Source organism: Eurytemora carolleeae, unplaced genomic scaffold (genome assembly GCF_000591075.1).
Source record: "Eurytemora carolleeae unplaced genomic scaffold, Eaff_2.0 scaffold170, whole genome shotgun sequence".
In the NCBI taxonomy this organism is placed as follows: Eukaryota; Metazoa; Arthropoda; class Copepoda; order Calanoida; family Temoridae; genus Eurytemora; species Eurytemora carolleeae.
Window position 1 is genome coordinate 146535 of NW_019396067.1, and position 13903 is coordinate 160437.

Here is a 13903-nt window from a genome sequence, read left to right on the forward strand (position 1 = left end):
AGCTGAGCCCTCGTGGACCCAGTTAGAGTAGATTTACACAAGTAAAAGCTTTAGGATAGTCAGGTACATTCCTTCTTGCAATAAAATATGGTTCCATCAGCTTATATTAATAGTCCCCGGCAGTGCTTCTCCTTGAAGAAGAAGAAGTGAAGGACCTGGCTCTGCATTTGCCTTGAAATGGTATTTTATACTCCAAATTTGTGTTGGGTCATATCATCTCCATCCTGAATTTGTATCTGGAAATTAACAAAGCTGTTCAGACTTTTAGGAAATACTAAACACAATTAAATAGATTTTGTCCATTTTAAGTAAGTTCTGGACTTTTTTATGTTTTTTTTTTGCAGGTACGCTGATCAGTTTCATCTCCAAGAGATAATTAGAGCATTTATTCATATTAGAGTTGACAAAATCCGATAAATTTCTAACCATGTACTCATGAGATCCTAAAGACATTATGATTTTTTTTCATCATGTTCGGGTAATAATTAAGCCTGTGAGAGAAAAAAGTGTGAGGTTTTTTTTAACACCCTTTACTATAATTGATCCTTTATTCTCTAACTAATAATTGATCCTATCATCCAACCCCTAGAGTTGATCATATATCATCTAACTACTACAATTAATCATATATTCTCTAACCCCATTAATTGATCCTTTATTCTCTAACCCTTTAATTGATCATATATTCTCTAACCCCTATAATTTATCATATATTCTCTAACCCCAATAATTGATCCATTTTATTCTAATTCCCCAAAATCGTAATAAGCCGTATATATATTTAGAGCCTAATCCCTTCATTAAAGTGAATGGTATAGTTAGGTTAGACTAACAGCATTTATTTCAGCTCAATTGCTTCAATAGGATTAGAAACATGTGCTAGCTTGATGAATCTGGAATCTGGGGAATTTCATTTATTCTGAGAGATTTAATTAAAGAACAAACGTGATTTCAAGTTACCCTCCGTTATTAGGGCGGCATGTCCAATTCACAACGATACCTTTAAATCAATCTATTGTCTTATCAAGAATTTATCACCTATTTCATGATTCTCTTTTAGAAATTTTATTGTGTTTAGTTGTAAATTCTCTGTAAAATTGACTGGCGGATTTCTGTTTAAAGAAACAACGGATTTAATTATCAGAATTAATCACTTTTCAAAGTAGAACAAAAACGATATCTTTTACGTTATAGATTAGACAATGGTTTTCAAGGTACCGTTGTGAATTGTACAATTTACAATGTACAATGTACAATGTACAATGTACAATGTACAATGTACAATGTACAATGTACAATGTACAATGTACAATGTACAATGTACAATGTACAATGTACAATGTACATGCCTTTTCGTTAAACAACCGATTTTAAAACATGTTTAGGCGAATATCTTCTTTTAGAACAGACAATTTTAAAATATATAAAACCGTTTAGTCTTTTTTCATGACCCACTTGAAGCACTACACAACTTATTCAGAGTTACCCTTAAAGGATGAGACTTCAGAGACGACTGTACAGAAATTATACTGTCTGGTTCCTTATAATTATGATTCCCTGCAATTATAAACTTCTTTCTTTCTTTTATTAATAAATTATTAATTAATTAATTTAGTGAATAAGTCATTTCAAGAGCACATTCAAAACAAAAGACTTAATTGAAACTTTTAAAATTTTTTTAAATCGTCTTTGGATTCTCATCTCTTGCGGCTAACTCTGTAGTCTCTAACGATCGACCCACTCCCTTATTATGAACTTAAAATTAAAATATTCTATTTAAAAAATAAAAAAAAACTTACGTTAATTTTTTTGTCTGAACCGGATGGTTTCTGATAATAGGTGAGCTGGCTAGAGATAAACCAATAGTATCAGACCAGGTTCCAATCTGAACTAGTTCACTCCTAGAAGTCATCTCTAGCACATCCAGGCTAAAGTTGTAGCGGCGACCCTGTCGGTCAAACGATATCATTCCTGAAATAAATAAGAAATTTAAAGAAAAAACATAAGAACCCCATTTTTTTAACAAGCCATACTTCTAAGTTTAAGATGTAAATGAAAACCAAAAACATGGTTTTTCGTTGTAAAAAATAGACCTTATTACAAAAAAACCCATGCAGAGACCCATTGTTCATTGGTCTCTGCGCCTTGGCTGGATTTGTTCTGCTCAATTCTGTTCATTTGGTTGAGTAAAAAAATAGTAAGAATGTTACTTCTTTTTCTTAAACTGTAAGTATCTAGCTGTAAATAAGACAGAGGGAGAAAACATGAATGGTACGAAGCTTTGTGGCCTCGTAATCCTTTAGTGTTGATTTTACGCACCCGCATGGTTATACATAAGAAATTCAAAACATTTATAACCCTCTCAATAGCTCTTCAGTTAAAGGAGTGTTTAATAGATCTATATGAACTCAATCTTGCAAATTTTTGTCTTCAAATGTTTCTCACAACTTTGTAAAAGAAAGAAAATCTGCCAAATCATCTTTTTCTATTTTGTCTTAATGTGCAATTAAGATAAAATTGCATTTGTCTCAAGAGAATTGATAATGAACACAAAGATGCTTAAAAAATTCACTTTACAGTGAATATTTGTTGAAAACCAAGCTTTTTTATTAATATACAGAATGCAAGTTTATTATACAGGATACAGGATACAGGATACAGGATACAGGATGCAAGATACAGGATACAGGATACGGAATTTAGGATACAGGGTACAGAATACAAGATGATGCAAGATAAATGTTACAGAAATAAAGATAAATGATACAGAATACAGAATAAAAGATACCGAATACAGAATAAAAGATACCGAATAAAAGATAAATGATACAGGATACAGAATAATTGATACAGAATACAGAATAAATGATACAGAATACAGAATAAATGATACAGAATACAGAATGAAAGATACCGAATACAGAATAAATGATACAGGATACAGGATACAGGATACACCCTGCGGTCCTAGGAGTAATCTCAGTATCTACCCTAGAGAATTTATCCAAGTTTTTGAAAGAGTGAATTTAAATGAAAATGCATATTTGAGAAGAAACCTTATCTTAATAAAATCTCAACCTTATACAATCTCTTAAATCCAACCTTTTACGTTCGAGTTTAAACTTTTTATATTATTTTACTTTAAATGAGGTATTTTATTCTTAGATTTCAAAATAAAAAAACTGCATTTTGAAATAAATTTTTTCATATACTTTGTGATGAAATTACTTCAAAATATAGCTAGGGAAGATTGCATTACAGCTTTAATAACATCATTACCAGGGCTACAAATATAGAAAGAAAAAACTGGATTTCAAAATAAAGCTTCTTTTTATTCACTGAGTTATCATCTTTTATGGGTAACCCTGTGAATAAATGCAATTTGTTAATATGAAGATCTATCTTCATTGAACCTATCTCGAGTTCTTGACTTTATTTATTCCTGTTCACTCATATTTATCTATCTATCTGTAATGTATACTGGCCTCGTAGATTATTCATTCTGATATGTGAGACCGGAAATATATAAATATATATATATAGATATATGTATATATAGCGTATAGATATGATTATATATGAACACGATAATATTACTTATATAAAAGTAAGGTAAAAATAGTTTTTGAGCTTACAGGCTTTAGTGTCTTCATTTCACAGTGATTCAAAGGTTTGTAAACTCTCAATCCAAAATTGATGAGAATTTTACCAATCACTTTAAACCAAGACTAAAAACAAGTATTTTATAGTTCTAAAATCTACATGTCTTGTGCAACAAAAAAGTATAAATGTGATGAAATCAAAAGGTGTAGCTAGTTGGTTTCAAACCACTTGGTTGGTCTAGGCAACGTCCATTACTAAATGGCAAGTTTTTGAAAATTAAAGGCAGTGTCTGATAACGAACGGAAAACTTCGTTAATTTTGAAATCATTACAGAAAATTTTAAATAGATTTGATGTATTTTGATGTATTTTTACGTGTTTCGATATTTTTGAATATTGTCTCTAAATCGTCCAGTTTTTTTTCACATGAAATAATCGTTAACGGCTGACACCGTTCAGAATTTCTAAAATATCTTGCGTAAATTAAGATCGTTAACGAACGAAAACTTTAAGAACGTTAATTTCTTATCTGAAGAACGAACGGCTACCAGAAAATTAGTTTTTTCAACAGTTTTAACTAACCGTTAAGAAACGGCTTGACAAAAGTCTGAATATGTCCAGCTCTAATTGTAAACATTTAACAGTTTTAAGAGGGTTCAGTTTTGTTTTATGATTTTTCCGAAAATTAATTTAATTCCGGTTATTGTACATATATATATGCATATTAAAATTTACAATTACATTATAATGCGACTAATTAGTAATAAAAAAAAACATTAGGCTCTGCAAACAGTAATAAATATGCATATTAAAGTATATCTATGGCCGAGTAGCAATTGCATAAAATTTTATATTCAATTTTCTAAAAATGATTTTGCACAATATTCGGATATTATAATATTTTTACATTCCTCCCATAGATTGTCTTGAGAACGGTTTGAGATTAATACAACGATGTAAGGCTCACTTTTCTGTCATTTTTTGATACTTTTAAACGTAGAGAGAAAGACTTCTTACATAGTTGCAACACATTGATATTTTTAGGAGAAAAGTAAAAAAAAACTAATGTTGTGTACAGTGTAAGGATGCAAAATCGCCATTTCCTCCCATGATACAGAAATCCAGGATCCAGGATACAGGATACAGGATACAGGATACAGGATACAGGATACAGGATACAGGATACAGGATACAGGAACCAGGATACGGGATACGGGATACAGAATACAGGATACAGGATACAGGAACCAGGATACAGAAATCCAGGATCCAGGATACAGGATACAGGATACAGGATACAGGATACAGGATACAGGATACAGGATACAGGATACAGGATACAGGATACAGGATACAGGATACAGGATGCAGGATACAGGATAAAGGATACAGGATACAGGATACAGGATACAGAATACAGGATACAGAATACAGGATACGGGATACAGGATTCATGATAAAGGATAAAGGATACACATGATGCGGAATACAGCATACAGGATACAGGACACAGGATGTAGAACAATGTGTATTGAAGCAATAAAACGCTTTTTCTTCTCCATTCTAAGGATTTTGCCCATGGAATAAAAGTAACTTTCTTTTAGAACTTTAATTTAGTTTTTTCTCCTTTTAGAGATGAAACAATGTTGATTGTTGCTACAGGAAAACCTTTAATATTTCCTGCTGCTGACTTGAGGTTTGAAACAAGTAGAAAAGTTTGTCAACTTTTCAAATTATATTGTTGATTTCTTAAACTTTTCAACATCTGCTTCAGTATGTACAGTGTACACTGTACACACGGAAAAATTGCGCGAAATATTGTTTTGCTGTATAGTTTGCACATTGTACAATGTACAATTTGAAGAATATATCTCGTGTCTCATCTTTGTTTCTGCAATGTTCAAGAAAGAAAAATAAAGTTTTGTTGATTTTTAATTTGTTGATGTTTTCTGAGTACTTTATCCTTAATCTTCTTTCAGTTCTCTTCAGGTTGGAGACAATAGCGGATACAGCTGGATACAGGGATACAGGATACAGGATACAGGAATACAGGGATACAGTATACAGGGATACATAATACAGGGATACGGGGATACAGTATACAGGGATACAGAATACAGGGATAATGGGATAAGGGATACATGAGATGGAATTTAAAGAATTTGAGCCGCGGTTTAAATCCGCCAAAATCCACCAAAACCCGGTTTAAATTTAGCGCCGGCTTAAATCTTGAAACATTTGATACAATTTTAAGTGGAACCAACCATATTTAAGCCGCGGCTTAAATTTAAACCGCCGCTCAAATTCTTTAAATTCGGCCAATGGTTAAAGGAATACTGGGATACAGGGATACAGGAAACAGGATACAGGGATACAGGGATTCTGGATACAGGATAAAGGGATACAGAATATATGCTACAGGATACAGGATATAGGGATACAAAGATACAGGGATACAGGATACAGAGATACAGGATATAGGATACAGGATACAGAGATATAGGATACAGAGATACAGGATACAGAGATACAGGATACAGAGATACAGGATATAGGATACATGATACAGAATACACAACATAGGATACGGAATACAGAACATAGGATACAGAACACATGATACAGGATACATTTAATTCCGCTTAAAACCTCCTGCTACAGAGTGTCCCACGAAACATAACAGTTGGTAAATAGTTTTGAATATCGTCTTCCATACACTGTATTAGATATTTAAGGCTGTTTTCAGTTTATTTCAGTTTATTTATCAATCTTTTACTCAAATATATTTTACTTTGAAGTTAATTTTATTATAATATGACTCCTATATGATATTTTTATTATTGTCTTTGGTAATAAACAACTTATGGAGGAAGATATTCTAAACTATTTACCAGCTGTCATGGTTTGTGGGACACCCTGTACCTTCATTTCTATTATTAGTTATAACATTAATAATGTCACATTGTTTAAAACAATTTTGAAATTACACTGTTCTTGACATTTTATATTTGCAAATCATATAATTTCATTATTTCTGTTGTTTGTTGTAATTTAACTTAACAGCTTAAAGGGACTGCAGTAGCGTAATATCAAGTGAACCTCCAAGCAAAGAGGGCAATGCCCGATTCACAACGATACCCTTGAAACCTTTATCTGATATGTTGAATTATATATAGATATTTAGGTAAATAAGTGTTTAATTCTGATAATTCCTATATATTTTCCTGCAGTAAAAATGCGCAAGTTTCAATGTATTTTATAAAAAAAGGTTTATAGAGTGCACAATTCTAATTCGTTGATGGAACAAATTAAAGAAAAAGAACCGTTTAAATTATGTAGAAAATCTAATTTTTACCAGGAAAAGAAATATATTTTAGTAGTTTTAAAATATAATTTTTATGGCTTTTAACGTTCGTTTTAGATATCTTTAGATCTTTTTTTAGGAATTCCTTTGAATGTTTTAAATATATTTTAATATGTCAATTCATATTTTGAGATTAAAAACCTATTTTCTGATGGTTTTTACTTTCAATTTTTTACTATTTTGTGAAAAATTAAGAATTAAAGTAAGATGAATATCTAAAACTTGATTCTAAAAAACTATGACTATGCCCTCATTTTTAGAAATGAAAGTTAAACATTTCTTATTTTAGTTCCTATGAGATATTTGAACTCCAAGAAAAATTATTTCTTTTTAATCTGGGTAAATCTAATATTAACCCTTGTATGTGGGATATCTAATATTAACCCTTGTATCTGGGATATCTAATATTAACCCTTGTATCTGGGTATATCTAATATTAACCCTTGTATCTGGGTATATCTAATATTAACCCTTGTATCTGGGCATATCTTTAATTAACTCTTGTATTTGGGCATATCTGATGTTAACCCTTGTATCTGGGTAAATCTAATGCTAACCCTTGTATCTGGGTATATCTGATGTTAACCCTTGTATCTGGGTATATCTGATGTTAACCCTTGTATCTGGGTATATCTGATGTTAACCCTTGTATCTGGGTATATCTAATATTAACCCTTGTATCTGGGTATATCTAATATTATCCCTTGTCACACGTATATCTAATATTAACCCTTGTGTCTGGGTATATCTAATAAATACCTGTTAACCCTTGAAGTTGGGCGGATCTAATGAACTTGAGAATTGTCTGCCCATGCTCCCATGTTCCTGGTTTCTCTTGTCCACTCATATCTCCGCACTCTACACGACTTTTCTTCTTTGGTCTACAATATGTTCAGTTGTCAAATTACTAGGCTTTTAGGGCACTTCCCCCTTTTTCTAATAACAATGTTAGTTTTTAGCTGAGGGCATTTTTAACCATTCTCAAGTTTCGACGGATTATTTAAATTGGCACATTTTCAAAATTAATTATTTTCAAAAAAAATTTCCGGGCAAAGTTGGCCAACTTTCACTCTCAGATAACATAAATTATTATTTAAAAATATTCAATTTGACTCTAGATTTTTAATCTATTATCTTATTTAAAAGTTAACAAATCAAAAAAAAATGTTATTTTTTCCATTTTTTAAAAAGTTTTTCCATTTCATGAATATATTTGGTGAGAAGTTGAGAAAGAATTTGTAGTTTAATAAATTGTTTATTTAACTATCTGAAACTATCTGGGAGGATAAACCCCGGTTTTGGTTCAATTTAGATAATGCATGTACTTTTCTCCGGTATAGAAGTGATGGAACTGCTGAAATTTATTCAAACTTCTCAAACGATATTCGGTTATCGCCGGCTTCAAAACTTTGAATAAGCGGAGATAAAAAAGTTTGGAAAATTAATAGATTTTAAACAGTTTTTATGGGATAAAAATAAAAGTTTAAAATTTCCACGATTACTTGCATTAAACTTTCAAACGAAAATGTGTTAACTGATTTCATCACAAGAAGATAAAGGGGGAAAAAAAAAGATAGAGAAATTTTCCTCCCATTAAAGGGACTGTACACGTAAATTTTAATGATTCTCTATTGATGTAGTGACATATCAGATTCACAACAGTACCCTTATAAACGTTATCTAATCAAGAATACATGAAATATCAATCATTTTCTCTTTTAAATTCAATTATTCTAAATTGTGGTTTCTCAAGAAAGTGAATTGCGCATTTCTGCTTCAGAAACAACGTGGCAGAAACTGTCAGAATTAAATATATAATTGTCAGTTATTTAATTAATATATGTGTTTAAACTTGTGGCTAATAAATGGTTTGATTTGATTTCAAGTTCGTAAATTGTTATTGAGCTGGCCTTGAAAAGTTAAACTAGGAACATGTATCACACTCTCCTATCTCAATCCTAAAAATAGCCCAATCGGGATAGGGTGAAGAAAAAAGGAAACCGCTACGATTTTCTTCAACAATCCCTTGGCAGCAATGAATGCTCATTGCTCACTTTAGGAGGGTGTGTGCAAAATTGTCATTTCAGCAAGCTTTGACTTTTCACTAGATTTCTTTCTTGAAAATATGCTAATTTGCAAGAATTGAGTTTCTTAAAAATTTGTTTTCTTGACGTAACTCAAAAAAAAATTGTAAATAAGTTTTTCTTCTTTTAAACCCAATTCTTTCCCTTAAAATAAATAAATAAATTGGTGAGACCTTATAAAATACTTTTGTAAATCTATTTGTAACAACGTTTTCGATTACTTTGCACATCAATTAGGATAAATGGGCAAAGAACTTAAGTCAAACCAAATGTAACAACACCTAAAGCGTGCGTAAATTTGATAAAAATGCGTACTTGAATGCGTCAGGAGTTTGTCTGAGAAGATTGTTGAATGAGCTGATGAGAAGATTGACTATATCGAAGGCGAGAGCTCCTTCAGCGGAAATACTGTTCTTTCTACCACGTGGGATCTTTTCTAGACTCTTCCATCTAAACAGCTGATACTACCAGGGGTGTTTACAGGAATTTGACCAGTGGGAGGCTGAACCTCTACCCCCCCCCCTGTCCCCCTTAGAACTATAGCCCTTTCTTCAGTCGGGGTGTCAGTCCCATATACTCCCCCATTAGAATTACTTATTATAAAAACTATAATGTTCTATAGATATCATAAGATACGACTTCGTGTTTTCTTTTTTTTTACTATTTTTTTTAATTTCCATAATTTAAAAAAAATATTTATTCCCATTTAAATCTTTATTATACATACATCAAGAAAGAATTTTTCTTTCTTAAAATTGATATACTTAAAAACAATGGTACTATATGTTACAAAAAAATATGGTCCCCTATAACCCCCCCCCTTTCTCTCCTCCCCTTCTTCGTATAATATTCTTTTTCTATTCCCTTCTTAGGTTGCTAAACCAATAAAAGTTGGTTTGTACCTGGAGAAAAAATGCTTTGATATATCGGATCCATATTGAACAATTCTGCACCAGATATTTTCTTTTTATCCAACCTTTAAGGGACTGGTAACAAAGTGGGTTGAGGTTTGCTTTAACAATTCACGATCTAACACAAAAGAGCATACAGTCAATCGGACATTTGAGGTTGCTGCAATTCTAGAAAGTTACTCATGAAGTTCTGTGGAACGCGGAAAGCAAGAATTAGTTCCATTTTAGATAGAATATTACTAGTCAAAGCTTAATCTAAGAGCTTGGATGAAGCAGTTTAAGTAGGTTTTTTAGAAATACTTTTGTGGTAATCTAAATTGTTTGCCATCACTTATTACTGATGTTATACTTAATATCAAGAAAGTCACAATGTAAATCCACCGACCGAAACCCGAACCTCTTCATAAGTATCTCAGAATTTAAAAGGCAGTTTAATTTTATTGTGGGATGATTTATTACTCTTACGGATTGATTTAATTCCTCCCGAGAAGGGTGTAAACAAAAATGTTAAGAAAATTTATTTAATTCCCTGCAGATATAATTTTAATTAAGCATTGATCCTCAAATTTAAAAGTGCCCACATTGGATATGGAGATCAACCATTCAAGATTAAAGATAATGCATACAAACGTACCAGATTCCTAGTTTGGAAGGAATGAGTAAGTTTTGGTTGAGATCTATATAGTTTATAATATCTCAGAGAGAAAATTATCGTGAGAACTATTGAAACTCCTGTCTGGCGAAAGAAGAATGTTATTAACCCGAACCAAAATATTTTATGAATGTCTTTTTTTTACAATCGTCCACTACCATAAATATTTTTAAAGAAAATATCTAAATTCCTGAGTCCGGTAATATTAATGGCTCCGTATTCTTGAACAGAACCTTCCCAAACCTCATCCAGAACCAGACCAGACATCAGATAATGATAGTTTCTTCGTCCTAGATATATAATACAGGATATATAGGATAGTTTCTCTGTCCTAGATATATAATACAGGATATTTAGGATAGTTTCTCTGTCCTAGATATATAATACATGATATTTAGGATAGTTTCTCTGTCCTACATATATAATACAGGATATTTAGGATAGTTTATCTGTCCTAGATATATAATACAGGATATTTAGGATAGTTTCTCTGTCCTAGATATATAATACAGGATATTTAGGATAGTTTCTCTGTCCTAGATATATAATACAGGATATATAGGATAGTTTCTCTGTCCTAGATATATAATACAGGATATTTAGGATAGTTTCTCCGTCCTAGATATGAAACACGGGATAGAATAGGATAGTTTCTCATGAAATATTTTTAAGGATATGTAATAATTTTTAAGGATATATTATATATTATTTTCATAAAATGCTTTTAAAGGATATATATAATATTTTCGAATATTCTGTCCCATTAAGGGTTCTGCACAGCATTAGCCTTTATAATACCATTACTTTATTACCTTCTGTTTATTCTCTTATTTCTTTCTATATTTCTTAAGCATAATTTGAATTCTATTTTAAGAGGAGAGGACCAAAATCATTTACTTCATACTTTATTTTCATTTTTAAAACGGGAATTTTATATTTGGTGGATATCGAGATAAATGCTGGATCCTCTCTTTTTCTTAATATCGAGACTAACCTAATCTTGTACTTGTATCCTGAAAAGTGTATAAAATTTAACCAATCATTGTCGCGTATATGAAGTCGATAAATTTGAAATTTTGCGCGCCATTTAACAGTAATATACAGAAACGGAAGGACTCTTTAATAGAGAAAAATCGGTTTTTGATTTTTCTCTACTTTAGAACGGTCTAAAATCAAAAGTTTGTTCATTGGATACTCAGATTAAGTAATCGGGATTAAGGATATCCTATTCTAAAGTTTTCAGCTCAGGTAATTTAATAACAATTAAAGGGACTGTGAACGTTATTTCAAGTGATCCTGAAATTCAATAACTTAAAGGGACTGTGAACGTTATTTCAAGTGACCCGGGGATTTTATACCTAATTAAGGGACTGTAGACGTTTGTTCAAGTAAAATCACAATGACACCCTAGACCATTATCTGAGCAAAATTATTGAGGATATTCTTGTTTTATATCTTAAAATAATAATAATTTTTAATGGTGGTTTCTCTATTAAAATGACTTGCGGATTTATGCAGCAGGAAGTAAACGAACGAAAGTGATAGAATTCGACACATTTTAAAAATCGTCCTTAATGTTGCAGAAATAAACATGTAAAGGGTACAGTTGTAAATCAGACATGGAACTCTTTAATTGGTAGTGCCACTTCAAATTTTGTTAACAGCCCCTTTAGAAATGACCCAGTTTTATATCTTTCTTATTAAATAGAAAAGGATTAAAAAAAATTAATCAATCTGAATTTAAATTTAAGATTTTATAAGCTTGTCAGAAAATTCCTTTCGAAAACTTTTCCATAAATCACATATTATTCAAACTTTCCTATCTATCTATCTATCTGTCCATTGAAGATTTTTCAGATTTTTGACGTTTTTTAACTTTTTTATCTTACCTAACACAATATTTGAACGTGTTTAACTATCCATGCATACCTAACACAATGGTTTGAACGTGTTTAACTATCCATGCTTACCCAACACAATAGTTTGAACGTGTTTAACTATTCATGCTTACCTAACACAATAGTTTGAACGTGTTTAACTATCCATGCTTACCTAACACAATAGTTTGAACGTGTTTTATTATCCATGCTTACCTAACACAATAGTTTAAACGTGTTTAACTATCTATGCTTAGTGCTCACCTAACACAATAGTTTGAACGTGTTTAACTATCATCTGTTTAGCAATATTAGCAGGACAGTCGAGAATAATATGCTTGATAGATTCACGATCTGAAATATTTAAATATATTGTGTTTGGTAGATTTCCCGCTAAAAAGTGGCAGATTTTTCACTGATCTGGCAGAAATTTAACGTAAACTGGCAAATTTTTCTGACTGGCTTTGTTAATTTTTACACTTTTAGTGATTTTGTATCTTTTTATCAACTTTGCCAAAATTGTTCTTGCAAGATTCATCGTTAATACTGCATATTGCTGGAATGGAAAAAAAATTCTGTTCTTGACAGTTCATGAAACTTTTTGATCTTGGTTAAAAAATCATACTTTTTGATTATCATGGTTTGAAAAGTATACTTTTTGATTATCATCGTTCGAAAAATATACTTTTTGAAATATCAAGGTTCGAAAATGAAACTATTTTGTTGCATTTTCATAATCTTTCTTTTTATTTAAAAAAAATTTAAGCTTAGCTGAACACTTGCACACATCCATTGAAGATTAGCAAAAGTATTCTTTATATTTTTTAAAGAAGACATTTCGAAAAATGCTTCAACTCAGAATTGCTTCTGGAAACATTGGCAGCTTAAGCTTTCCTCAAAAAATGATGTTGTGGAAATCATCTCTTTTCTATCTGAGATGAGAACAAAATCGGGCATTTTTTGCTCATTTGCTAGAAATTGTTTCAAAGGGCATAGCTTACAAAACGTGAACAATCTCTTTAGAATTTTAAAATACCTAGATATTCAAGTTCTTTAAGAAACTCCACCCCCTCCTCAGCAGTTTCTATTTTCTTGGCTGTCTGGACATAGAACACAGGAGACCCAAACCCATTCTACAGAATATAGAATACAGAATATAGAATACAGGATACAGGATACAGGATACAGGATACAGAATACAGAATACAGAATACAGAATACAGAATGCAGAATACAGAATACAGAAAACACGATGCAGGATACAGTATACAGAATACAGGATACATAATACAGAATACACGATACAGAATACAGAATGCAGAATACAAAATACAGAATACAAAATACAGAATACAGGATACAGTATACAGAATGCAGGATACAGAATACAGAATACAGAATACAGAATACAGA

General features: G+C 31.3%; 1 protein-coding gene across 3 annotated transcripts in view; it reads right to left on the reverse strand.

Moving 5' to 3' along the window:
* Positions 1-13903, reverse strand: part of LOC111710311 (glutamate receptor 1) — a 65766-nt gene that overhangs the window by 35358 nt on the left and 16505 nt on the right. For all 3 annotated transcript variants that reach the window (XM_023484383.1, XM_023484375.1, XM_023484388.1), the window contains exons 6-12: positions 13527-13623; positions 12755-12844; positions 10804-10903; positions 9953-9997; positions 9366-9500; positions 7726-7847; positions 1800-1971 (exon numbers count right to left, since the gene is read on the reverse strand). In XM_023484383.1, the coding sequence (XP_023340151.1) occupies positions 1800-1971; positions 7726-7847; positions 9366-9500; positions 9953-9997; positions 10804-10903; positions 12755-12844; positions 13527-13623 (761 nt within the window). The remainder of the gene's footprint in view (positions 1-1799; positions 1972-7725; positions 7848-9365; positions 9501-9952; positions 9998-10803; positions 10904-12754; positions 12845-13526; positions 13624-13903) is intronic.